Below are 27,639 nucleotides of genomic sequence, written 5' to 3' on the forward strand. Positions count from 1 at the left end.
TACCTTAAAAACCTCTAAGGAAGGAGCAACAGAGGGTCCTGTGGCACCTTTGAGATTAACAGAAGTATTGGGAGCATAAGCTTTCGTGGGTAAGAACCTCACTTCTTCAGATGCAAGTAATGGAAATCTCCAGAGGCAGGTATAAATCAGTGTGGAGATAACGAGGTTAGTTCAATCAGGGAGGGTGAGGTGCTCTGCTAGCAGTTGAGGTGTGAACACCAAGGGAGGAGAAACTGCTTCTGTAGTTGGATAGCCATTCACAATCTTTGTTTAATCCTGATCTGATGGTGTCAAATTTGCAAATGAACTGGAGCTCAGCAGTTTCTCTTTGGAGTCTGGTCCTGAAGTTTTTTTGCTGTAAGATGGCTACCTTTACATCTGCTATTGTGTGGCCAGGGAGGTTGAAGTGTTCTCCTACAGGTTTTTGGCGTACGTCAGCAGCAGATGCCAACACCTGACGGTATGCAATCAGTTCAGAGAGAACTAGGAGTTTTATGGATCTGTCAACATTTCTTCCACGCCTCGGGTATGTACGTGAGCCCGAGACGACTACGGGACAAAGCTGCAGGCTGGACATGGGCGCTTTAGCATGATGCAGCCTGCAACGTATCAAGGAGCAGGTGACCAACTATCCCACCCTGAAATACTAGGATGTGAATGGAGAGACAGCCTGGCAGTGGGATGGGGCTGAAGGCTGAGAGTTTACACAAATCCCCTTTTGCCAGCAGCCGGCTCTCCTGCCAGCAGCTCCCACCCTGCCCCAGCTCGGGGCTCCTGTCCTGCAGCATCTCTGTTTTCTTTCCAAATTTCCCAGGCTGCCCCACACCATTCGTTCAACTTCCCAGGGTCAGAGTTAATGCTGTGTGTTTGAGTGGCACTCTCCCAGCCAATCAGATTTTTTCAGTGTAGCCTGGGGGGCGGGAGCTCTCGCCCAGCTTCACACCAGAAAGTGTCTACACACCAGCTGGTGGCCCCCAAGGGCCTGCCCTACATGTGGCTGATACCGCGATGCCACAGCTCTTAGCCATCAGCTACGAGAAAGGGGCTGGGATGTGCATCACTGACTTCTTACCCAGAGCATTTATTCTGGCACTTTCCACTCAGAACCACCTCCATTCCCTGACTTACTACAGGGCTGGATGGGAATTGCAAGGAGAGAATCTCCACAGAGCAAAAGATTCAGTATTAATGTCCCAGAGACTGGGGAGACCTTGGTGCCTCTGTTGGCGATGGGGCCATCAATGGGCCAGAGTGCCCAGGGCTGGGGAGCTCAGGGACAGGGGGGGCAGGTGTATCGGGGTGGGAGGACCCACTGGTGGGCATCACACTTCTGAACATGGGTTCAGGTCCCTTGGGACCGGAATTGGAGGTGTGGTTGGGTGCAGGTGGCACAGTTACGCGGCATTGGCTGGGGTTGGCATGAGTTAAGCCTTGAGAGGCCTTTGTTGATTTGGTGTCTCTTTAGGGGACAGCTAGATCCTGGTGGGGGCCTCAGAGACCTCCAGGGGGAGGAAGAAAAGCAGCCAGGAGCCACCATTAGACACTCCTGACCAGGGTACGCTTGCCCCCAATCTCTTCCTCCCAACATGGAGCCTGCAGCTCTATTTGTGGGGTCAGGGTGGGGTGAATGGCGGCACAGCAAGGAGGCCTGCCTGGGGCACGTGGGCAGCGGGGAGTGGTGGTTTGGAGGATTAAAACGGGCTGGGGAAGGCATCTCAAAGGAGCTCTGTGCTGGGGCCGGGCTGTGTACGGGGTGCTGGGTTCAGACTCGCTGTCTATTTCTGTTTGTCTGTTTAGACTGGCAGCCCTTCTGGTGTGGGCAGCACCCAGGAATGGCCCTGGTCCTGACTGGGCCTCTTGGCGCTACCGTAACCCAAATCAACAGGAATATGAATGGTCCTGCTCGTCAGTCTGTGCCAGCACAAAGCCAGAGGCTATGGCTCCACCCTCCCTGATCGGACCCCGGATGGGCCCGCCCGGGCCTTGTGCAGCATAGACCCAGCTGAGTGGTTTGGCTGGGACCTCATGAACTCGGCCCTCCCTGGACGGGACACGAGGAGGGTCGGCTGGACCCGAGAGCAGCTCGCACAGAACTGAGCAGTGTCATCCCAGCTGGCAATGACCTCACCCAGCTCAGAACTTCTGAGCCGTTTGGATCCAAACAGCCTGATGCCGTTGGGACCAGAACATTCCAGGACGATTTAAACCACAACCGTCTGGTGCCCCTTGGATCAAACCCTTGGCTCAGGTCAATCGTGATCCTGTCTCTGCTGCCTGCACTGTGAGATCTGGGGATTTAGCTGAGAATTGGACCAGAACCGCCATCCCTTCCCCAGCAGAGACCCGGACCTTCTGGCTGGTGCTGGGACAGAGAATCCAGGAGGTTTCGAGGACTGTGACAGGCACCAGCCTTGGCCCGAGTCCCCAGAGCCAGGACCATGGCGCACAGCCAGGGGCTTCCTGCTGACGCCCCAGAGACGAATCCTGGAGCTGCCCAGGAGGGGTCAGGTGAACAGGACGTTCCCTGGGCCCACAGGGCACTCGGGGGAGAGGCTGGCAGGGGTCCTAGGTCGAGGATGAACTCGAATTCTCTCTCTGCCTGGCCCAGGGAGGTCTCAGAGGGGGAGGGGGAGAGAAAGAGACTCCACCAGGGCACAGTGGGGGAAACAGACTCCAAGTGGGGAGAGACAGAGCCCTCTAAATGGTTAAATGGAAAAGAGGAAGGGGGAGACACAGACACCCACCCCCCCAGGGGTGAAGGAGACACCAGGAAGAGGAGATATCTGGGGGCACAAAATGGCTCTTCCATGTAGAGACGCCAGTGCAGAGTCCTGGGCCCTTGGGGTAACGAGCCTAAGCCAGGGGCTTTGGAGATGGGCACAGCCAGGTCTCAGGCTGCTCCTGGTAACCATGCCAGGGTCAGATGTCAGGGCTGGGGCAGACCAATGGGGCAGAGTGTCCATCCCCCCCAGGCCAGGGCAGCATCGGCACCGACAGGACGTTGTCTAGGGCTCTGTCCAACCTAGTTGCCAATGTGCCAAGCGAGGGGGCTCTGGCCCTTCCCTGGGCACAGCGTGTCAGATCCCTGACTGGTCGCTCCCCTGATATTCGTACTCAGGGAGTTCCCTTACCCACCCCTTTCCCTTACCCATGGGGGGCACCTTTGGGCCTGGGACACAGGGCTGGGAGCCGGAGGGGGATGCGCCGCTGGGGGCGATGGCCGCAGGAGTTGGGCTTTCATTCTGCTTTCAGAGTCGCAGAGATCAGGGGAGTCGCCCCCTCGTCAGGGGGTCTCTGCTGGGAGCCCCGTTCCTGGGGAAACGGCGGAGGAGAGGGTCTCTGCCTCTGCAGGCCCCAGGGACCCAAGCCAGAAGACCTCCACGGCCACATCCGTCACCAGCCACTCCTCCGCCCGCGGTGTGCAGCCTACGGCCTCCAACCGCCTATGTGCGCAGCCTCCAGATCCACCCGGCGCCGGCATGAAGAGAAAGCGCTCGGCACGTGTCAGAGAGGCCAAGGGGGAGGGAGAAGAAAAGACCCTTTTTTACATGCAGGTCAGGGTCGTGAACGGCGTCTCGGTGGCCTGGGAGACAGGGGCCGGCTTTGAAGCCATTAGGAAGCGCCCCCGCATCTTTAAGGCCAATTACATCGGAGGAGAAAGTTTTGCTGGCTCGGACCGGAGCAGCTCCCACACCAGGTCCGACCTGGGGGACGTGGACCCCGAGCTGGGGGACGTGGACCCCGAGGCAGAGAGCGACGCTGGGGGACCAGCAGAGGAGGCTCCGCAGCAGCCGATGGGAGCGCCCCCTGAGTGGCTCCTCACCCCCGAGCAGGGCCTGCGCTGCCTGGCCTGCTGCCGAGTCTTCCCCAGCCTGGAGGCCCTGACCCAGCATGTGAAGCAGGGGCTGCGCGAAGGCTTCAGCTGCCGCGTCTACTACCGGGTGCTGGGGCAGCTCAGGGCGGGAGAGCCGCCCCGGAAGAGACGGCGACGTGGGGGCCGGGAGTGCAGCAAGTGTGGGGGAGAGATACGGCGCCCACGCAAGGCTGCCAGATAGGCCTGGCAAGGACACACCGGGGGAGCCCAGCTGCTGGCTGAGACCGGAGACGACTCTGCCAGCGGGTTCGGGCACACACGCCAATCCCTGCCCCCGGCTAGGAAGCCCTGCCCGCTGCCGGCTTGCCAGCCAGACCCGATCACCACGTGAGGCCAGGACAACGAGCTCTGGGACTCGCCGTGATACGCCCGGGCCCCTGCTTGGGAACTGCCAGCGCTACGAGCATCAGGTCTGAGAACTGGCAGCTCCAGCAGTGCCAGGCCAACGGCATCCCAGCCCAGCGCGCCAGATCCACACCAGGCTCCCTGCCGGGGCCAACAGGCTGAACCGGAGCTGCCAGGCTCCCTCCCCTCCCCCAGCCCGGCCGGAGGAGCAACCTGCAGCTCCCGCAGCAAGGCCCTGCCGGATGCCAGCAGAGCCCCAGACAGCAACGCCGAGCCCCACCCCTCCATAGGGCCGTGGCCGCACCCGACCCAGCCACCAGGGATGGGGAAAGAACTTACGACATCAGCCAGCCTTCTCCCTGCCGGGACCCAGCCTAAAGCCTTGGCCACCACCCAGAGGGCTGGAGGGTCGGTAGCAGAGACACATCCTTAGAGACGCACACGGACTCCGGCCCATCGACGGGAGGCAGGTGATGAGAAGACGTCTCTCTGCAGCATCCCCAGAGACGGACGCACAGGGCGGCTACGACCAACAGCCCCTGAAGGCTGAGCCGTGGCCTCTGCCGCCACGGAGCAAGGAGCCGGGAGCGCGCCCCACCGGACCAGACATCAGCTAAGTGACTTACTGCAGGGTTCTCGTCGGGGGGGGGGGGGGGGGCCTAGGCTCCCGCAGCGACTCAGGGGCTTGTGAGCTAGGGCAGGTAGCTAAAGGGTCTGGGCAGGGGGCTGGAGGTCAGGAAGGCAGATGGGGGCAAGGGCTGGGTGAGAAAAAGGGGGGTGTGGGCGGGGGGCAAGGATGGGAGGAAGGGGGTGTGGGCTGGGGCCACACCTCGACCAGCCACAAGGGAGCTAAAGGTCTTACCTGCATCTTCACTAGGAGCAGGTGTAGCTGACCCACAGTAGATCCACCTGACCTAAACCCCAGCCCGTGTCTTAGTCCAGGCAAAGGGCCGGTGTCCTCCTCAGCGCCTGGCCCAGCTCGGTCAGATGATAAATTGAGCGAGAGGGACATAAAAATCTGCTAGGCGGCTTTGACATGCTCAGGCTGGCGCTCAGATCCCAGCTGTAAAGCAGGGGAAACATTCTGTGCTCCCAAGTGCACCAAACGCCACAGACGCCGCCCGCCCTTCAGCTGAGGGGACGAAAGGCTTTCACCAACATTCATTAATGAAGCTTCACGCCCCTTGGCAGGAGTGGTAGCATCCAGAGCCTTGTGCGGCTGACCGGGAAACTGAGGCACAAAGAGGCAAAATGACTCAACCGAGATCACACAGTGACTCTGGGAATCTGACATTTCTTTGTGCCAGACAAAGGCAGAACCCCTTCCATGCCAAACAGCAGCTAACCTGGGAAGGGAAGCAGCGTGTGTGACCATCAGAGCATCCCCCGTTTAGTTTGGCTACTAAGGAGCACAGCCCTAAAGTCACCATATAACCCCCTGTTCATATGTTACAATCCATGCAGCGTCCATTCTTACCAAGGGCACGAAGCCCTGTCGGAGGCAGTGGGGGCTGCCCAGCAAACCGTGAAGCCGGTAGCGCTCGGGCAGCTGTTTCGTGTGGCTGGGAGGGAGGAGGGGGAATGCGGGGCGCTCAAGGGAGGGGGCGGAGTTGGGGCGGGGACTTTGCGGGAGGGGCGGGGTTGGAGCAGGGCCGGGGCAGGGAAGGGGCGGAGTTGGGGCGGGGACTTTGGGGGAGGGGCGGAGTTGGGGCAGGGCCGGGGCAGGGAAGGGGCGGAGTTGGGGCGGGGACTTTGGGGGAGGGGTGGAGTTTGTGCAAAGGGGACACTGACCTGCACTGTGAAGCGCTTAGCGATCTATGGTTGAAAAGTGCTATATCACAGCGAGGGATTAGTATTAATTCCTTTTCTCTTCCTCCCCGTTGTGAGCCCCAGCTACTGCCATGAAGACCCCTGTGTTCCAGAAAGAACGTCAACCAGATGCTTCCCGACTGACCTACTCAGGCTGCCACTTGCCCCCATCCGGCCAGGAGGTAAATATCAGAGTGTGGCCGACCTACCGGGTTGACCAAAACAATCGCTTGCCCTTTATCCACAAACCTGATGATTCTCAGACCCAGTTTTTGGTCTCCACCAGCCGTCCCGCTTGGTAGCAGAGTTTTAGTAGCAGAGGCTGTAGTGAGGACTCGCAGGGCTAAGATCATGCTAAAAACACTGTGGAACATTCATATATCAACCTAAAGGAACAGAATGCATTGTGGGATATGTTGGTCTTGCCTATCTTTATCATGTGTGCAACTTGCTGGGGGATAGGGTGACCAGACAGCAAATGTGAAACATCGGGACTGTCCCTATAAACCTATGTAAGAAAAAGACCCCAAAATTGGGACTGTCCCTATAAAATCGGGACATCTGGTCACCCTACTGGGGGAGGGAGCGGGGGTTGTTTGCAAATTAGCAAATAACCAAACAACAATAGTCACTCCCCGAATTAACGAGGTTTGGCTAGACAGTGACTAAGGGGCAGCTGGCGCTAGGTGCCGCTGTTGGCTAATGGTGATATCTGTAGCAGTGAGACGTTTCTGTACTTCCACAGCGCTGGGCTAGCAAGGACTTGGCCCTGCAGGCAGCAGGCAGGTGCTTTGGCAGAGCTGGGGCAGGGAGGAGGGAGCAGAATTGGACTGGCAGGGGATACTCCAACCTCGCACAGCAGTGCATTGGCAGAGCGGGTGGGAGCTGTGCTGGAGTGGCTGGGAGCGTGGCAGGCCATGCTCATGGTGTATGGACCGGTCCGTGTGGGGGGACCACAGATTGCAATAGCACAAGATGTTGCAGGTCCGATTGAGATGTGTTGTCAGAGCTGGGGGAGGCAAGTGCCCACAGCAGCAGCCCCGCAGCATCGTGCCTGGGCCCAGGCAGCTCTGTCAGCCTCCTGCGTTCAAGAGACCCGATTTCACTCCAAAGAGGAGAGCATTTCCGGAACAAGCGCCTTCGTTCCCAGCCCGCTCACAGTAACTGCCCTGGCCGCATGGCTGCCTGCCATGAGCAGAGTCTGGGTGTGACGCTGCATTTCTTAAGGGAACCTGCCTCACAGCTCTCTCTCTGTTCACAGAGTGACACTCGCACAGGGGAAGGGCCCGGAAGGAAGTCTGCCTTGATACGGTTTGCGTCCAGGTTGCGGGGCAGACACAGCAGGAGCTGACCACATCCCCAGCTTAACACTCCCCATTCCTATAGCAGCGCCGGGTCCTTTGTTAAGGTCAGACGTCGGCAGCCGAAAAGGAGCTTTACATCTTCTATCACCAGAATCTCATTCAAAAAGGAAAACAACCAAAGGCAGAAGGCCTAGAGGCCAGCCAGGCCTGGGGCCAGTTGTGCTGGGGACTCCAACAGACAGAGCTAGTGTCTTCCTAGATGCCAACCACACATGCCCATGGGCTGAAATCAGAGCACATGGAAAAAGCTAACGTTAGCGTCATATCAAAGCATCACTCCAACTGGTAGAGACATTGTCTACACCCAGTGGTCTCTGGTACCCATTTGTGATACGCTGCATGCACAGAAGGGAAGAAGGGAGGTTAGTTCTGTGGGACAGTGAAGAACAGAGGAGATATGTGGATTTTTTTCATGAATTGTCTATTTGATTGCAATCATGAAATCTGCCACATGGATGCAAGGAGTTAACTCAGTCCTAGGTGGTTTTGTTGTGCGGGGGGTCCTCACAGTGTTTTTGTTTCGTTTTCTTGTTCGGCTGGGCAGCGTTCGAGGGTTTGGGTTTTTTTGTTTTTATGTTGTTGTTGTTGTTTCGGCCGGGCAGCGCGGGGGCGTTTTCGGCGGCACGACACTGGGGGGGTTGGGGCTTTCGGTGGCCCGGCCCAGTGCTCCGGAGGTTTGGGCGGCCTGGCGCAACGGTAGGGGGCGGGGGTTGGGGCGGCCCGGCATGGCGCTCAGGGGCGGGCGGGGGTTTGGGCGGCGTGGCGCTGGCGGGTGGGCGGGGGTTTGAGCGGCCCGGTGCGGCGCCAGGGGGGGGTGAAAGTGTTTGGGCGGCCCGGCGCGGCGCTGGGGGGGGGCGCGGGGGTTTCGGCAAACCAGCGAGGTGCTTGGGGGGGACGGGGGTTTGGGCGGCCCGGTGCAACGCTCGGGGGGGGGGGGGTTGTGCGGCGAGCTGCTCGGAGGGGGCGGGGGGTTGAGCGGCCCGGTGCAGCGGCTGGGGGCGGGGCAGGGGGTTTGGGCGGCCCGGCGTGGCGCTGGGGGTGGGGCACGGGGGTTTGGGCAACCCAGAGAGGCGCTCGGGGGGGAGCGGGGGTTTGGCCGGCCCGGCGCAACGCTCGGGGGGAGCGGGGGTTTGTGTGGCGAGCTGCTCGGGTGGGGGCGGGGATTTCGGCGGGCTGACGCTCGGGGGGGGGGGGTTCGGCGGCCCCGCAATCGGGGGGGGGAGTGGGGGTTAAGGCGGCCCGGCGCGGCACTCGGGGGGGTGTTGGGCGGCGTGGCACATGGGGGGGCTGGGTTTGGGCGGCCCAGCGCAGTGCTGGGGTCGGGGGTGTTACGACAGGGCGGCGCTCTTCTTTTTTGTCTGGGGCGGCAAAAAAGTTCGAGCCGGCCCTGCCTGAAGCTCACAGAGAAGCAGGGCCTGCAGAGAAAGAGACTGTTAGTGGCCCCAGAAGAGCTGGGGTACGAGGGCTAAGTCGGGCCTACCTAATTCTGGAGGGAAATTGTCTACATGGTCAGTTAGTGCGCAGCAAGTTAGCGTGCTCTAGATTCACACCCGGGCTTGCTGTGCACTAACTCGCCCTGTGGACAAGCCCTGAGAGAGGTGCAGCTCATCCCTGAACCGGGACAGGAACAAACGATCAACTTCCACCCTTTCAGTTTACGGACACTGGGCCAAAATTTTCCATTGCAAGATTTTTCCTGTTGAGAGAAAATGGCCTTTTTGTAGCAAAAAAATCCATTTTCACCTGCACTGTTTGGGGGAGTGTAGCAATGTGGGACTCACCCCTGCGGCACCTCCTGCTGGTCATCTCAGGGAATTACCTCGCCAGCCTCCGGAGCGCCCTCTGCAGGCCAGTGATCCACCTTACCACTGGCCCCGTGTCCGTCCCAGACCCCGGTGCCCTTTTATCTGGGGTGCTGCCCCCTGGCAATACCCCCACACTCTGCCTCTGGGTCTCCCCTCTCTGGGGAACCCCCAACCCTCTAATCCCCACCCTGCCTCACTCTGGGCTACTGCCAGTCACCGACTAGCCCCCGCGCTGTGGGGCGGGCTGCAGGGTCAGCCACTCATCATAGGCAAGGTCAGGTCTGGACCTGCTGCCTCTCTCTGCAACCCAGTGCCTCTATGGGGCCTTGGATAATGTTACCATACGTCCGTTTTGGCCCGGACATGTCCGGTGTTTTGGTAATCAAACCCCCGTCCGGGGGGAATTTCCAAAAAGCCGAACGTGTCCGGGAAAAATACTCCCAGCTTTGCCGGCATCCCCGGCTTACCCTAGAGCAGGCTCCGGCGACTGCTGCTGCTCCCTGACTCCTCAGCTCTGTGCAGCTGAAGAGCGGAGTTGTCCGAGTGCTACCGGCTTCACGGTTTGCCGGGCAGCCCCCAGACCTCCAGACCCTGCCCCCGGCCGGGCGCTTCCCCTCCCGGACTCCGGCTGCGCTGGGGAAGTGCCCGGCCGGGGGCGCAGTGGGTCTGGAGGTCTGGGGGCTGCCCGGCAAACCGTGAAGCCAGTAGCGCTTGGGCAGCTGTTTTGTGTGGCTGGGAGGGAGGAGGGGGAATGCGGGGCGCTCAAAGGAGGGGGCGGAGTTGGGGCGGGGACTTTGGCGGTGGGGTGGAGTTGGGGAGGGGAAGGAGCGGGGCCAGGGCCCCGTGGAGTATCCTCTTTTTTAAAACCTTAAGTATGGTAACCCTAGCCTTGGACAAGGCCCTGCAGCCTGGGGAGTTGTCAGCCTGGAGCTCCCCAGCCCCTCTGGCCTTTCCCCAGCCCTGCCTCACTCTAGGCACCTCTAGGTAGGCCCCCTCCCTGGAGGCAGAGAGAGTCAGTTTGCTCCTGGCCCACGGTCCTCTTATAAGGGCAGGCTGTCTCTGCTACACTCCTGCATTTCTCATCCAAGCTCTGGCTTCTCTTGAGAACCTGCTGCTCTCGGCAGGTGCCGTGTGAGATTATGACGCTAGCAGACCAGGTGCCAGCTCATGCCAAGGTCCCCCTGTCTCCGCTGAACACAGCCAAATACAGACTGGAAACAGTCTTGCTCCCCTGTGTATTAGTGTTGTTAAAACAGTTATTCGAATTATAAGAATGTGTTTAGCGTTTAGACTGCATTAAATGCATGTGAGTTGCTGCAGCTTTAATCTAATGTATAACATCTGTATCCTATATGGCAAGGTAGTATTTGAGCAGTTATATTGTAAGCCTCTGTAACTGTATAAATCACCCGACTGGAGAGAGAGATTAACTCGTGTGATGGACGGATCTGCAACTGAAGGTGTTACATCCTGCTTAGCAAGAAAGGCCCATGGACACCAGATGGACTATTGTGGAACATTAAAAAGGACAAAAGACTTTGTTGCTCTGCTCTTCCCCCCCCGCCCCAATGAAGATGAGTCATGCAATTGGATTCCTCACATCAGTAGAGTTTGCAGCTCAGAGCACATGAGAGGAGGAGGATAAAACCCCTAACAAGGAGGCGCTGATTATCTTTGTGCTGCTTGGAGTCTGGGGGGCAAGGTTTGTTAGGCATAAGCAAGAGATCCCCAGTTGCTTAGTCTTAAAGGACATATAGAGCTTGCTTATTAGAGACTTCTATTACCTTTTGAAACTTATGATTGTAACTCATTTGTGTGTGTATGTTTACCTGCTTTAACCTTGTAAATAACCCTCTAGTTTCCTTTTCCTATTAATAAATCCCTATATAGTTTATTATAGGATTGTCTACAAACCTTGTCTTTGGTATGAGATTTAAGGTACAATTGACCTGGGGTAAGTGACTGATCCTTTGGGACTGGGAGTAACCTGAATATTGCTGCGTCTGACGAAGTGGGTATTCACCCACGAAAGCTTATGCTCCAATACATCTGTTAGTCTTAAAGGCACCACAGGACTCTCTGTTGCTTTTTACGGAATATTGCTGTGATTCTTGGTGTAAGGGACCATCTATCACAAGGGTAGCTCACCTGCGTGGCAAGACAGACTGGAGTACCCACGGGGACTGTCTGTGACTCCATGGTTAGGCTTTTTTAGCGCCTGAGGAGTTTGCACTTGATGATTGGTTGGTGAAATCTAAGTGGAGACCTCACAGCCAGTTTGGGGTTTGTGCCCTGGGGTTGGTACGCACGCTCTTGGGGCCCGGCAGGCAGCATGACAGAGATTAGCTGTAGGGGTAACAGTTTACAGAGGTGCTGAGACAGGTTTTCTAACCTTAACAGTAGATGGGGCTGTGACCGCAGCATGGCTAAGCCCAGGCATTCGAGCACCACTAGTCAGCCTGGCTTCAAAACCATGAGATTTTTTTCCTAAAGTTACACCTGTCTCCCATCCCGTAGTATTGGAGCATCCCCCAGTCTCTACAGTATTTACCCTCACAGCACCTCGTGCGGCAGGGCTGGTATCCCCATTGGAGAGCTGGGGAGCTGCGGCTGAGAGAGACTAAGGCCCAGACGCTCAAAGGTGTTTAGACTCAATGGAAATTAGGTCCCACAGGGAGTCTGCGGCAGCGCAGGGGCCTGAAGCCAGTCTCCCTGTGTCCCAGGCTGGAGCGCTGACCTAGGCCCACCGCCGCTGTCTTTTATTTCCCTTCTGCTTTTTGAACCTCGAGGGGTCACGTTTCAAAGAAAAACGACAGCCGAGAGTCCCCTGGGATCACAGGAGTCTGGGAGCTGGGACTTTAAACAAAAACACCAAAATCATGAGCTGCCCGTGCTGTGACACTGGTTTTGTAAACGAATAGACCCTCTGGTGACGTCTTCAGTTGGATTCTCACCTAAGCTTTGCCCCTGTTACGATCCCGCGTCCCAGCGATGTTCTTACACTACGTCATTGCACGGCTGCCCCAGGGATCTTCTTTAAAGGGTTAAAAAAGCCATTGCCACTTTGAGCTGAACCGCCCCCTTCATTGCTTGGCTGCAGGGCTGTGCGCCACAAACCCTGCCGGTGCCCGTCCCACTGCAGCCTTGTCTGCACTATTGCTACCGTAACCCACGGTCACATGGTGTCTCTGTCCCCCTTTAGTGGCCAGGCCATAGACAGCGGTTTGCGTCCCCTCCAGCGCTTGGGTTCACACAGCTGGTCCTTTAACATGAGCAGTGGCTGATCCTGCTTTTAGATCCAGAGTCTCAAGTCCCTACCAATGGTGCCCCGTCCATTACATTGGCACTGCTCTGATCTACCTCTCTCGGACGTCAGCTGTGGACGCTGTTTTAAGCGCCCGATCCATGATACCTGCTCTGAGCAGGGACAGCTAACACGGTGTCTAAAAAAAGCCAGCAGCCCAGATACCCTTAAACACACTCCTTGCAAAAACGTATTGGTGACTGGGGGAGCGGAAAAGCCCCCGACAGCTCGTGCCCTCATGGCTAACGGCTGCTGCATACGGACCACAAAGGCAGCAGGCCCGGAAAGAATTTGTACCACCAGTGTCAGAGGTCATTGCCTCTGGGAGGCAGCAATGCCAGCAGACGCGCTGTATTTACACAGGCAGTCACTAGAGGGCGCTGGCGCCATTGTATTGTTGCCTTGAACCTGTTGCCCAAAGCACCTTGCGCTTAGGCTGAGATTCATTTTTACCATTGCCACAGGCTGGGTCCTGCCATTTGGGCCCTGTGCTGCGTCGGGGCCGTGCGGGGCTGTGCGGGGCTGTGATGCCGGAAGCAAACCCCTCCCACACAGCCTGGCACGCAGCACGCTCCCTGCACCATCCAGTGCCCACAGTGCCCCTCTGCAGACCAGTGGGTACAGCCAGGACGCTGTCCCTCCCCCACACTAGGTGGGGGCTGTCTACTACGTCCATGTGCCTCTAGGGGAACAATCTGCTGCCCTAAGCCATTGTTCCTGGCAGCCTCCTCCTCTCCCACCCCCCCGGGGGCGGACCCCAATCCAGCCCCTAATTAGCAGCCATGAATCAGTCCCCTTTCTAGCAGACAACTCCACTGGTGCTCCCGGGGGGATCTGCGGCACACTGAGGTGATCACCTGAGCGGGCGACACCGTTCTCCCAGAGCTTGTCTGCAGGGGGAGATTCACTGGCATTATCATACCAGTATACTTATAGTGGATCAGGATGTGAACTGAACTAAACTTGAATTAAGGCCAATTTTATTCCAAATTAGAGTGTGAACATAGGGGATTAATCCAGTTTAACTAATCCAGTTTTAATTCACACCTTTACTGGATCCAGATTAATGTTTCTGTGTAGACGAGGCCCAAGATAGAAGCAAATGAGCTGCCAGGCTTCAAATACAGTAATAAGAGATCCTTAAAGTCCCTCCTGGAAAATCTAGCTTTGATTTAGAGTAAGATAATGGCAGAAATAATGCGTGGAGGCGTCAAGGAGGATGGGACCATGAGCAAACGACAGCGCTGGGGTTAGGTGAGACAGGCCGTGGTCACAGCTGAGGAGGCGAGAAGATTTCATCCAGTGACATGATTTTGAGGGCCCATCTTCAGACACATGCAAGAGGCCTTATTTTCAGTGCTTATTTTCACCCTCTGAAAATCGGGCCTCTTTAAACTGTGTCCAGTTGGGGCCCAAAAATCAAGGGACCCAATATCACTGGGCACTTTTAAAAGTCTTGGCTGGGAGTCTGAGCCAATCGTGCCCAGGTGCTAAGAGGTGGCACAGCAGGCTGATGGGACTCAGAGGTGGCATCGCGGGAACCTCTGAACCGCGGGGAAGTGCCGCATGGTGTCTTGCTCTCCCTCTCAGATACCACTGGCAACATTAGCCATCCCGAGCGAGTTCATAGTGTTCTACAGGGATGTGTATTGTACAGCGTTGGGGCCCATCTCTGTCACCTCCGCTAGTGACATAGGGCAGGGGATAAACGGCAGGACACCACAGCAGCAGCGGGGGCCAAGCTGGGAGGGGTGGGTAGCCCCAGGGAGGAGAGAGAGCGGAAGGAGAGCTGGAGCCATGGGCAGAGAACTGAGATCCCGCCTCAGACAGTGAGGGAACGCAGGGCGCGCTCTCAGGAGTTGCCCTGTCTCTCGAGGGATATCCACGCCTTGGCAGTTGTAGATCTACCTTCTGTGAAAGCAGGTGAGCCCATGGGTGCCAGGGAGAGCCCAGACGCAAGAGGTGGGAGAGGAGAGCGCTGGTGGAGGGGGTGGGGGGGTTGCATTGCAATAAACCACCAGGGAATGACAAGCTCACAGACCTGTAGGTAGCAGAGCCAGGGACCGGGACAGCGAAGGGTCCTCACTTGCGGGGACGGGAGAGTCTGGCTCTCGGGGTGAGTGTGGTGGGTCCTGGCCTCCTGCCTCTGGGAGATGCACCGGAGCCGCCCCTGGTTCCACGCGCAGCCTGGCTGGTTGCTGATCTCCCTGGGGCGGGGAGCTGGCGGGATGCTGGAATCAGAGGCAGATGGGTGACCGTCACCGCCCGGCAGCCCCCTGCAGAACCCCAGGAAAGCCAGCAGTGCCCGGCCCTAGGGCAGGAGAGGCCAGTGGGCAGCTAGTGACCCTGTGCTGGAGGAGCTGAGCTGGCCAGTGGCGGCAATGCTGCGGAGAGGCAGGGATGGGGCTCTCAGAGTCTGCTGCTCTGCTGGTCAGTCTCTCCAGGGGAGCAGAGCCGTGGACTCGTGGCAGGGGCGTAGCCAGGTTCTAGGAGCAGGGGGAGCGAACACACACAAAACGGCGCCACCCGCTGCCAAATGCTTCAAGATGCTCAGAGAGAAGCATACGTACAAAGTACTATCAGGAAGGACCCGTGTCATGTCCTTGTAAGTGCCCCCTGCAGGCCACCCGCTAACATTGCTGTGAGGGGCATTCCAGCCCATGAGCGCTTTATCCCTGGGATAAAGAACAGAATCCAGCCGCTGCTCCAATCTCGGGGTCCCTGGGCCCACCCTTAGGGCACAGACTTCGGTGCATGTTGGAAGCTGCTATCCAGCTACCTAGTCCCTCTGGTTGCATCCCTGACCCCTCTGAGTTCCTGATATTTAAACACACCTCTCTCCCAGAACTCCAAAAAGTGTGATGCGTCAGTTTTAGCATTGAACCCCTCAGGGGCATGCAGTAGTGGTGAAGAGCGAGACACTTTCCTGAGACTCTAACACATTAATGCACTTTTATACTTCATCACGTAGAGCACAGGAGAGCGCAGATCATACAAAACAATCAACACTAAACTCATGTTCCTCACCGCTCCAGGGCATTCTCTGGGCTGGGGTCCAAGTCCCTCGGGTTGTCTGCAGGCCTTGGACTCAGGAACGTGGGTAACAGTAACTGGTTGCTCCCAAAGGTGCTGAAGACACAATGGAAGAGAAAATCCTTTGGCCTGGATTGAAATTATTCTGACTGAAAGTGAAAATAGGTCCAGAGTCCTCTTCCTAGCAGCAGAAAATGTAGCGATTGATAGAGGTTCAGGTCAGAAAGGACCATTATGTGCATCTAGTCGCCCCTCCTGTATAACTCAGGGCCTAGAATGTCACCAAGTGGTTCCTTCAGCCAACCATAGCATGGGACTGAGCCAGAGCACGTCTTTTGGAACGACATCCACATGCAGGAGAGCCAGCTGGCTACCAGAAAATCTCTCTTCTGCAGTGACGTGGGGTTAAGGGACATGGCGGAAAAGACATGGAGGCTGTGACTAAACTTAGAGCAGGGTGGGAAACGGAGACGCAGTTGGGACCTGTCTACACTACAGGGCTGTCGTGCGTTTGTAATCTGCTGACCCCCACATCTTGTTCAGAGCCTATGGACAACACAGCTCCTAAAGGTACGTTTGTTCTGTGCTTATCCCCTATGTACCAGCAGGGCTGGACGGCATTTCTCACTGTGATGTGGGGAGCAGGTACTAAGGGTCTGAAGAAGCTCTCAAGGACTAATTTTTTAAAATAATTGTTATCAATGACTTGGGAGAAAACATACAATCACTGCGGATAAGATTGGGGGGTGACAAAATACAGGCAGAGTGGTAATTCCTGATGGGGAGAGGGCAGTGATACAGAGCGATCTGGCTCATTCGGCCAGCTGGACCCATTCAAAGAAAACAAGTTTGAGCAGAGCCCAATGCAAGGTCCTATACGTAGCCACAAGGCACTCCGGCCACACCTCCAGAATGGGGACGTGGATCCAGGAAAGCAGTGACTCTGAAAAGGATTTAGGGGCCAGAGTGGAGAAGCCACTCAACATGAGCTCCCAGTGTGATGCTGTGGTGAACAGGGCTAAAGCCATCATTAGACGTAGGAGCAGAGCCGTGAGTAGGATAGGGAGGTGACAAAGAAGCAGTGAGACTGCTATTGGAATACTGCCTCCAGTGTTGGTGTCCTCCTTTGAAAAAGATGGTCCTAGAAATTGGAGCTGGGGCAGCAAAGAGCCACCAAATGTTCTGAGAGCTGGAGAAAAATGCCTTCTAGTGAGCTATTGAAAGAGCTCAACCTGTTTAGCTTATCAAAAGAAGATTGAAAGGGACTTCACTGAAGTGTTGAAGTGCCTTAATGGAGAGAAAATATTGGGTATTAAAGGGCTCTCTAGTCTAGCAGAGAAAGTCAGAACGAGACCCAATGGCTGGAAGGTGAAAAGAGACAAATTCCTATGACAAATAAGGCACAAATACTCAACAGCGAGGATGATTGACCACAGGAAGAAGCTACCAAGGAAAGTGGTGGATTCTCCATCTCTTGATGTCATTAATCAAGACTAGATGCCTTTCCGGAATGTGTTTGCCCCAAAAGTAGCTATTGTGGTAGACAGGAGGCCTGTGATATGCAGGGGGTCAGATTAGATGCTCTAACTGTCTCTTCTGGCCATAAAGTCTACTCATTTCTGAGAAACCGAGTGTAGCATTGGGAGCAGCTTGTGATGTTTTACGGTCTAGCCGGCTTGCTTCCTAGAATGAACACTCATTGAGTGGGGTGATCCACAGGGAGTAGCTCAAACCTCCAAAGTGTCTGGCCTGTGGCAGGACATTAGCACTGCAGGGGAGGGGTGGGTGTGGCAGTGACATCACAAAGGCTTTTTGCAGGACCTCAGCCTATTGGCCAAAGGTGCAGGGGAGGTGGTGACCTCACAGAGGGATGCTGACATCAGCCAGGCAGGACAGGGGCGCAGGGCCAGGGAAACCTCAGAGACCCCTGTGGCTTTGCTTCAGCAAGTCTCCTTCTCGAGGTCTCTCTTTGAGGTCTGAGAGAGTATTTGGGCTCATGTATGTGAGCACCAGGAGGAACCTCTTTTGAGTTTTCTCCTTTCTTTTTCCTGATTTCACTAGAAAACTGACGTCCCTGTTTAGAAGGTAAGAGCCTCCGAGAGGTTTGGAACCTGTTCAGTCTGCTGCATCTGGCGCCAGCTGAATTTTAGGCATGGAAAACACTAGCTTAAGGTGGCCAAATTTTATTCCCCACCTGGGATTTTGTCCCTTAGAATCTCTGAGGACATTAAGGTTTGTCCTTTTTCTTTTACCTTTTCCTCCATCCCTCCCTCCTTTCTTTTCATCTCTTACTTCTTTCGTCCTTTCCCCGTTCCCCTCCCACCACCAGGAGGGGGGTGTGTGTGTTGTGGGGGGTGCTCTACAACTCCCATTGTGGGAGGTCCACCGAAAAATGTGGGGCTGAAATAGTGCTCAGACAGTGATCCCCAGCGATGACCTGGGCCATCCTTTGGGCTCTCTTGTGAGAACCCTCATCCTCCCGCCCCTCGGTCTCTACCCTGATTGGCTGAGCAGGGGGTTATTGACAGTGAGGAGACTCAGGTCCCTGTTGTTTTCTTTTAAGACCAAGTAAATAGTCATAACCAGTCATATGTTCGACAAATTTTACTGCTTCTCTGCAGTTCATTATTTTCTCTACCATTCCAGTTCTCCTAAAATACTTGCTGAATAATTACTATGAACTCTTGCTGGTCTGGAACTCACTTGAGAGCACTTTATTCAGGTCATTCAATGTCTGAAATTCAAGATCCGATGGTTAGTTTGAAAATCAGGGCTCTTGGGTCCTATTCCCAACTCTGCCACGGACTGGCTGTGTGACCTAAGACAAGTCAATTCTCCTTTCTCAGCCTTAGCTTCTCCCTCTTTCAAGTAGGGATAACAATCCGCCCCTACCTACCTCCCGGCGGGTGGAGGATGGGGATCTATTGGAGAGTGTCACTAGGAGCAGTGCATAAGATGAGGTGTCCTATCATGTTTACGCAGATCAGATATGACATAATAGAATGGCTGAAATAGTCTATTTTATTTGTATTTTATTATGTTGCAATTGTTAAGAGCAGCAACTACTTAGCTCAGACTGAAACATCTCATCTAATTTTTGAGATCTGAGTGTCTCCTCTTTGTGTAGCTCAAACCTCCAAAGTGTCTGCCCTGTGGCAGAACATTAGCACTGCAGGGGAGGAGTGGGTGTGGCAGTGACATCACAAAGGCCTTTTTCAGGACCTCAGCCTATTGGTCAAAGGTGCTGGGGAGGTGGTGACCTCACAGAGAGATGCTGACATCAGCCAGGCAGCACAGGGGCGCAGGGCAAGGGAAACCTCAGAGTTCCCTGTACCTTTGCTTCAGCAAGTCTCCTTCTCGAGGTCTCTCTTTGAGGACTGAGAGAGTATTTAGGTTCACGTACATGAGCGCCAGGAGGAACCTCTTTTGAGTTTTCTCTTTTCTTTTTCCTGATTTTACTAGAAAACAGACGTCCCTGTTTAGAAGGTAAGACATTAGGGTTTGTCCTTTTTGTTGTGCTGGCTGTGTGGGGCCCTGGCTGTGTAATCTCCTCACTGGGAAGTGTCAGTGTGGCCCGAATCTCACACGCTCCTTTGTCTCTTTTGGGTCTCACAGGAGCTCATTGAGGAGCTGCCTGATAACTCTCCACCCGGCGCCGTCCTCGCTAACTCCCTGATTGCTGTGGGCAACCTCAGGTACCGAGACCCTCCGGCCCGGTTCCCCTAACCCCAGCGCTGCTCAGGCCCAGGGCGGGGAGTCACTGCCCCTCCCACTCCCAGGTCACCGCCCAAGGGTGGCTCCTCTGGCAGAGGTGCGGGGAAGGGTCACTCTCTCCTGGCTGGGCTGTTCTTTTCACTCCAGTAACATTGCAACGGCTTTGGGAGAGGCTCACTCCCAGGATCAGATACAGGAGGGGCAGCAGGGTGCAGGGAACAGGGGCTATTCCTGCCCTGCCACTGTCTGTCTGAGAAACCTTGGCCTTGTCATTCCCTGGCTCGGTGCCTCAGTTTCCATTCTTGCCAGCCTGTGCCCATTTCGCTGCAGTTTCACCTGCGTGTTGGTGCCAGTCCCATCCCCGCACTGCACAGTCTAATACCGGATCCTCTCTCTTGCCAGCACCATGACGCCTGCCCTGGAGCCAGAGCTGGAGACCCACCTCCTCCGAGCTGCCCTGCACGCCGTCTTCACCCTGGGCATGGAGAAGGACACCACCCAAGTGCAGGTAGATCATGCTGAAGTCATGGATTGAAGAGCCAGCTGTCATCCTGCCATGAATCCTTGCTAATTGCCTGCAGTGGGATGTGAATGAGAGAGGCCAGGATATGTGTTTGGGGTCTCACCAGTGCTTCCCAGAGACCCCACTTCCCATCCTGTGGCAGATGTAGCCCCAGTTTCCCTAACTCTGACCCATGGCTCTCCCTTGCTTTCAGGATCTGCCTAGTGTCTTGCCAGACCTCCTGGACGCCATGCTGGGGAACCTGCTGGCAGAGTCCCCAGACACCGACAGGCTCCAGTACATCTTGAAGGTGAGCCCGATGAGAGGGGTGGGGGCAATTTTACCTTCACTCTTAGATCCATTTTCCAGTCTGTCCTCCTAGCCGGGCCCCCAGTGGGCATCCTTGGTCAGGGCAGTCAGTGCAATGCCTCCTTTCCCCACAGCACATTAACTACTGGATCGTGTCCAGGGTGCCGCGAGAGAGAGCCAGGGCCGTTAAGAGCAGCACGGCCCTGCTCAGATCCACCATCACCCTCCCTGAGTTTGACGTAAGTGACCTCTGACCCCAGCTTCCTGACTCCAGGCGTAGGTGGGCTGGCTCCGACGGGCTGTAGGATCTGCTGCTGCAGGGGCTGTGGGTTAGGAGTGTTCCTCTTGGGGAGGCAGAGTCAGAGCAGAGAGTGAGCCTGGCTTGAGTCAAGTTCTTCTTGTCCTAGTTAAGTGGTGACTCTGGACTTTTAAGGGGACTGTGCTCCAGGTTCATGCCTCCCTGTCATCCTGGAGCAGCTGGGGAAGCAAGTCCTCATGGAGGGCCCTGCCCACAGCCCTGTGCTCCAGGCTTCCTTGGGGGCAGAGGAAATTAAGGGTCTGGCTCTAGCTCCTATCCTCTAGCATCTCCTGCAGAGGGGCTGAGGGGAAGGAGAGTCCTGGCCCGGGGGGGACTGGGAGCTGACAGGAAAATGCTGATGGAGTCCCCTCTCTCTCTCCCGTCCATTAGAACTCAGCGGAATTCCCCAGGATGGGTCACCACATGGCACAGCTGGCTCTGTCCGTCAGTGACCCAGCCAAGGACATCAGCCGGCAGGCCAGGGAGGGGGTTTACCGGCTCTACCAGCTGCTGCTGCACCAGAGGGGTAAGGAACCCAGCTGGGAAATGGCACCCGCTAGAAGAGTGAGACTGGGACCCCAGCCAATTTCTCTCAGACTGACCCCGGCTGGAGGATGAGTCTCTCTATCTCTTTCTGTGTTCCACACCACGCCCTGCAATTCTGTTGGGCCGGGCACGCAGCGAGGACTCTGCCCACTGTGCAGCCACCAATGGGATTGGAAGGACACAAGCCCTGCAACCAGAAGGACAAATGTGTGTGTGTCTCTCTCCCTGTCACCTACTCCCTCCTGGGGGAAACCCAGCAACTGATGGGGGAAAAGGTGAGCAGCTGCATCAGACTCAGGAGATTGGGGCGGGGCCCAGGCCTCATTCCCATCCTGTGGCCATTCGCTGGCCTGGCACAAGGAGCCTGGTGGGGAATGAAAGGGAGAGCAGGTGCTCCTGGGAAGGGAGATGAATTCACCTCCATGAACAGGAGCGAACCAGCTTGTCCCCGGAGCAGCTCCACCCAGCTCTTTAGCCAGGCTAATTAATGACAAGCTTTGCCTCATCCCAGACTTATGTTCTCAGGACACGGTGCTATCGCTCTTGGGAAAGGCAGGAGAGTCCCCCAAGTGCCCTCTGCGAGACTCTCCTGTCCCACAGGGTCGCACCCAATTCCTAGTGGTCTGGTGTCTGTGTCACCCGAGCTACCACCCAGAGTTGCTCCCATCACTGGCAGCCTGGGAGGCCAAGGACTGACGGGTGATGGCGTCTGACCAGGCAGGGCTGAGGCACATGGGCAGGGGACGCTTGTCCTGCTGCTGGCAAGGCTGGACCCGTTCTGGAGAGAACAGGAGGATTCAGTCAGCAGTAGGGTTACCATGTCTAATAAATAAAAAAAGAGGACCCTCCACGGGCCCTGGCCCCGCCCATTTCCCCCACCCTTAGACCCGCCCCAACTCCGCTCCTTCCCCGCCCTAACTCCGCCCCCTCCTCCCTCCCACTCCCAGCCATGGGGAAAGGGCTGCCCCAGCGCTACCGGCTTCACGGTTTGCCAGGCAGCCCCCAGACCCTGCGCCCCCGGCCGGCGCTTCCCCAGCGCAGTTGGAACCTTAAAGTCTGAGAGGGGAGGAGCGGAGCAGCTCAGCTGGAGCCGGGTACGAGAAGTGCCTGGCCCGTGGCTCGGGGTCCGGAGGCAGGGGGGGCTGCCCGAAGCCAGTAGCGCTGGCTCGGGCAGCTCGGCTCTTAAAGTCTGAGAGGGGAGGAGCGGAGCAGAGCAGCCGCGGGAGGGGAAGTGCCCGGCCGGCATTTTCCCGGACATGTTTGGCTTTTCGGCAATTCCCCCCGGACCGGGGTTTGATTGCCGAAAAGCAGGACATGTCCGGGAAAAACCAGAAATATGGTAACCCTAGTCAGCAGGGGCTGCCGATCCGTCCCATTCACCAGGGCTGCCATCCTGCGGCTTCCGCATTAGTGGCTGGGGAAAGGGAAATGGGATGGGGGTGACTTGGGGAAAGGTCTCAACCTCCCCACATCCCACTTCACTGCTGCCAGAATCCCTCCTGCCCCCCCGCTACAGTCCCCTCCCTACCCAACCTGGGTGGGGCTGGAGGAGAGGGGTCTGAGAACTTGAGCTGTGGATTGGAGGTGGAACAGCTGTCAGGGGCACTGAGGGGGAAGTGGCAGGAGTTCCCCGTACAAGGAGGGGGGTTGCCACTGGAGGTCACTAGGAAGGACAACAAGACTCCATCCTGGGGGTCAGGAGGGGGAATCCATCCCTCAGAGGTGGGCAGGGGCTGGGTAGAAATGCTGCTGGTTCCAGGGGCCGTTAATCCCCCCGATTCCTCTGAGGCGTCTGAGTCTCAGACAAGTTCTCGTTCCTTGCAGCAGGAGGACGTCACGGCCAATGTGATGCGCCAGCTCCGTATCATGCGGCACTTGCGCCAGGTGCCCGAGGCGCTGCAGGGCCTGTGCCTCTGAGGCCACCAGCAACTCCCGCTCCCTGCTGCAGGTACTGCTCTGGCTCTCTGTAAATGGGGAGCTAGTGGAAGGGGAAATGGAGCCCCCTGGCACTCACAGAAACCCTCTCCCCTCTCTGTGGAGCAGGGTCCTTTCCTCTGCCCCCAAATTCCTTCATCTGGGACAGGAGCTCTTTCCCTCACACCCATTCCCCTCCCCCCTTTCCTTGATCTACCCCCATCCCATTCCCCCTGCGCCCAGGCAGAGCTCTGCCTGCCCCATATGGTGCAGAAAGGCCTGTGATATGCAGGGGGTCAGATTAGATGCTCTAACTGTCTCTTCTGCCCATAAAGTCTACTCATTTCTGAGAAACCGAGTGTAGCATTGGGAGCAGCTTGTGATGTTTTACTGTCTAGCCGGCTTGCTTCCTAGAATGAACACTCATTGAGCGGGGTGATCCACAGGGAGTAGCTCAAACCTCCAAAGGGTCTGGCCTGCGGCAGGACATTAGCACTGCAGGGGAGGGGTGGGTGTGACAGTGACATCACAAAGGCCTTTTTCAGGACCTCAGCCTATTGGCCAAAGGTGCTGGGGAGGTGGTGACCTCACAGAGAGATGCTGACATCAGCCAGGCAGGACAGGGGCGCAGGGCCAGGGAAACCTCTGAGTCCCCTGTAGCTTTCCTTCAGCAAGTCTCCTTCTCGAGGTCTCTCTTTGAGGACTGAGAGAGTATTAGGGGTCACGTACGTGAGCGCCAGGAGGAACCTCTTTTGAGTTTTCTCCTTTCTTTTTCCTGATTTTACTAGAAAACAGAGGTCCCTGTTTAGAAGGTAAGAGCCTCCGAGAGGTTTGGAACCTGTTCAGTCTGATCCATCTGTTCCACAAGTTCTTCAGTCCAATCCACTTCCCTAACTAATTTCCTTAATTTTTTAAAGTTAGGCCTTTTGAAAAAAAAAACCCTAGTCACAGATCTATTTTTGTTTACCCTTCCATTTAGTTTAAACTGAATTAGCTCATGATCGCTCAAACCAAGGCTGTCCCCTACAACCATTTCTTCTAAGAGATCCTCACTACTCACCAAAACCAAATCGAAAATGGCATCCCCTCTTGTTGGTTCAGCAACTACTTGGTGAAGGAATCCATCAGCTATCACATCTAGGAAAATCTGAGCCCTATTATATTACTAGCACTTGTCCTCCAGTCTATATCTGGGAAGTTAAAGTCTCCCATGATCACACAATTCCCATTAGTATTTACTTCATTAAAAACATTGAAGAGGTCTCTATCCCTATCCAAATCAGACTCCTGTTCTAACAGACAGCAACCGCCCCCCCACACACACCCCGAAAGGCAGAGATAGACCGAAAATGCTATTCAAACTAAACCAGTTTGTTTCTTGAAATCATAACAAGTGGCAATGAAAATTCTTTGTCACAATATGTTAAATTGTCTCGTGGCACTCAAAGAGGAGACACTTAGATCTCAAAAATTAGATAAGATGCTTCAGTCTGAGCTAAGTAGTTGCTGCTCTTAACAATTGCAAAATAATACAATACAAATAAAATAAACTATTTCAGCCATTCTATTATGTCCTAATCTGATCTGAGTAAACATGATAGGACACCTCATCTTATGCACTGCTCCTAGTGACACTCTCCAATAGACCCAGCAGTCCTTATTTCCAGGCCCCTTCACTAACCACTGCCGCACACTCCCTCCCACAGCTGGCAATTACAACCAGGCCCTCATGTCCGGTCCCCCTGCTTTGAGAGGGAGTGTGCTCCGCTGGAGTGATTGGAGCAGGGAACTGGGAGTCAGGACTCCTGGGTTCCATTGCTGGTTTCCTATTGACCTGTGGGACTTGGGGTAAGTTGCTGCCCCCTCTGGGCTCTGTCCCCAGCAGTCAAATGGGGATTTCATACTTTCCCACTATTGGAAAGTGCTGGGAGAATCCCCCAGCAAAAGCTGCTCTGACAGTGCTAAGCAGCATCTGTTTGCTTGTGAGAATGTCCTATGGGACTGTGTCAAAAGCCTTATTAACACCAAGATAGATCACATCTACTGTTTACCCACCTCCACTAGGCCCCTAACCCTGCCAAAGAAGGAGCTAGGATTGGTCTGGAATGATTTGTTCTTGACAAGTCCATGCTCACTAGTCCTAAGAACCAAATTGTCCTGCAGGTGCTGACAAACTGATTGTTTAAAAAACAGAGGCTGCTCCGAATGCTACACTCGGTTTGAGCTACTCCCTGTGGATCACCCCGCTCAATGAGTGTTCATTCTAGGAAGCAAGCCGGCTAGACAGTAAAACATCACAAGCTGCTCCCAATGCTACACTCGGTTTCTCAGAAATGAGTAGACTTTATGGCCAGAAGAGACAGTTAGAGCATCTAATCTGACCCCCTGCATATCACAGGCCTCCTGTCTACCACAATAGCTACCCAATATTTTCTCTCCATTAAGGCATTTCAACACTTCAATGAAGTCCCCTTCAATCTTCTTTTGATAAGCTAAACAGGTTGAGCTCTTTCAATAGTTCACTAGAAGGCATTTTTCTCCAGCCCTCAGAACATTTGGTGGCTCTAGGACCATCTTTTTCAAAAGAGGACACCAAGACTGGAGGCAGTATTCCAATAGCAGTCTCACTGCTGCTGTGTCCCCTCCCTATCCTACTCACGGCTCTGCTCCTACGTCTAATGATGGCTTTAGTCCTGTTCACCACAGCATCACACTGGGAGCTCATGTTCAGTGGCTTCTCCACTCTGGCCCCTAAATCCTTTTCAGAGTCACTGCTTTCCTGGATACACGTCCCCATTCTGGAGGTGTGGCCGGCGTGCCTTGTGGCTACGTATAGGACCTTGCATTGGGCTCTGCTCAAACTTGTTTTCTTTGAATGGGTCCAGCTGGCCGAATGAGCCAGATCGCTCTGTATCACTGCCCTCTCCCCATCGGGAATTACCACTCTGCCTGTATTTTGTCACCCCCCAATCTTATCCGCAGTGATTGTATGTTTTCTCCCAATTCATTGATAACAATTATTTTAAAAAATTAGTCCTTGAGAGCTTCTTCAGGCCCTTAGTACCCAGGACCTGCTCCCCACAGCACAGTGAGAAATGCCGTCCAGCCCTGCTGGTACATAGGGGATAAGCACAGAACAAACGTACCTTTAGGAGCTGTGTTGTCCATAGGCTCTGAACAACATGTGGGGGTCAGCAGATTACAAACGCACGACAGACCTGTAGTGTAGACAGGTCCCAACTGTGTCTCGGTTTCCCACCCTGTAAAATGGGGAGAAGAAACAAAACCTTGATTAGCTCCATTTGATAGCTGGGGAAACCGAGGCACCCAGCGGTGCAGATATTCGCTCATGGTCCCAAAGCCAGGAATAGAAAACAGCAGATCTGATAGCCAGGCCTGGGACCTAACCCTGGTTTTCCTGGCCTTGCTGCTCTAAGTTTAGTCACAGCCTCCATGTCTTTTCCCCCGTGTCCCTTAACCCCACGTCACTGCAGAAGAGAGATTTTCTGGTAGCCAGCTGGCTCTCCTGCATGTGGATGTCGTTCCAAAAGACATGCTCTGGCTCAGTCCCATGCTATGGTTGGCTGAAGGAACCACTTGGTCACATTCTAGGCCCTGAGTTATACAGGAGGGGCGACTAGATGCACAGAATGGTCCTTTCTGACCTGAACCTCTATCAATCGCTACATTTTCTGCTGCCAGGAAGAGAACTCTGGACCTATTTTCTCTCATTCACTTTCAGTCGGAATAATTTCAATCCAGGCCAAAGGATTTCCTCTTCCATTGTGTCTTCAGCACCTTTGGGAGCAACCAGTTACTGTTACCCACAGGTTTCCAGTTTCAACCTGTCCCAGGGTGAGATGGCCAGGAAAGGGGTTGGAGCTCAACTGCACCTGGCCCAGGTGATGCAGCTCCCTAGGGTGAAGGGAATAAGTGTGGGGGTCACGTGACAAGACGCAGCCATGTGAACGAGACTACCTGATGCTCTCTTTATGCCCGAGGGGCCGGAGCCTCCTACTGGAAACACTCTCAGGAGTCCAGGTTCGGGACGTCTCTGGGGAGCCTCTTCTTAGGAACAAAACCAGGGTGGCACGATGATGGAGGCGTCTCTCTCCCAGACCTGGGAGCCAGGGACAGGGGAAGCTCCCAGCCAGGCTGTGCATCGAGGATCCCATTTCTCCCGCAAGAGACCCACACGCCCCAAGGAGTAAATGGCTCTTACCTCCATGAGAGAGCAGGGTCTCCCATCTAAGCCTCTCTGACACCCAGCATTGCTTGCTTGGATGGGACGAAGTGACCTGTCCCCACTGCTCCCTGACGGGGCTCAGCTGCAGGCTGTGCCCGTCTGGGAGGCTGTGCCAGATCCCAGGGCCTGGAAGACAGCTGGGAATGAGGCTCCGATTCATTTCACACCCAGAGACCCCATAGAAGGGCCAAGGGGAGAATAAAGGGCAGGAGGTGAAGCTAGCCCTGAGCCTCTGTCCCACCCCCGCCTCCTCAAAAGTGGAGCTTTCCAAGCTTCAGTGGGGCTAGGGGTGGGGCCTGACACAACGGCCTTTCTGCACCATATGGGGCAGGCAGAGCTCTGCCTGGGCGCAGGGGGAATGGGATGGGGGTAGATCAAGGAAAGGGGGGAGGGGAATGGGTGTGAGGGAAAGAGCTCCTGTCCCAGATGAAGGAATCTGGGGGCAGAGGAAAGGACCCTGCTCCACAGAGAGGGGAGAGGGTTTCTGAGAGTGCCAGGGGGCTCCATTTCCCCTTCCACTAGCTCCCCATTTACAGAGAGCCAGAGCAGTACCTGCAGCAGGGAGCGGGAGTTGCT

At 55.6% G+C, this 27,639-nt stretch overlaps 1 protein-coding gene across 1 annotated transcript; it reads left to right on the forward strand.

The window, feature by feature from the left end:
- Positions 1 to 2,438: 2,438 nt before the first annotated feature.
- On the forward strand, positions 2,439 to 4,055 carry LOC135976639 (protein FAM170B-like). The gene is made up of 2 exons (XM_065573507.1): positions 2,439 to 2,508; positions 3,253 to 4,055. Exons 1-2 carry the CDS (start codon positions 2,439 to 2,441, stop codon positions 4,053 to 4,055), a joined length of 873 nt encoding a protein of 290 aa, XP_065429579.1.
- Positions 4,056 to 27,639: the final 23,584 nt, after the last annotated feature.

This window comes from Chrysemys picta, chromosome 19, assembly GCF_011386835.1.
Source record: "Chrysemys picta bellii isolate R12L10 chromosome 19, ASM1138683v2, whole genome shotgun sequence".
NCBI lineage: Eukaryota > Metazoa > Chordata > Testudines > Emydidae > Chrysemys > Chrysemys picta.

What these genes read in the sequence shown, in the direction of transcription:
- LOC135976639 (XM_065573507.1), top strand. Translation starts at nt 2,439, where the DNA reads ATGGCGCACAGCCAGGGGCTTCCTGCTGACGCCCCAGAGACGAATCCT. An exon ending in AGCTGCCCAGGAGGGGTCAG is followed by an intron (nt 2,509 to 3,252) that starts GTGAACAGGACG and finishes TTCTGCTTTCAG; the next exon opens with AGTCGCAGAGATCAGGGGAG.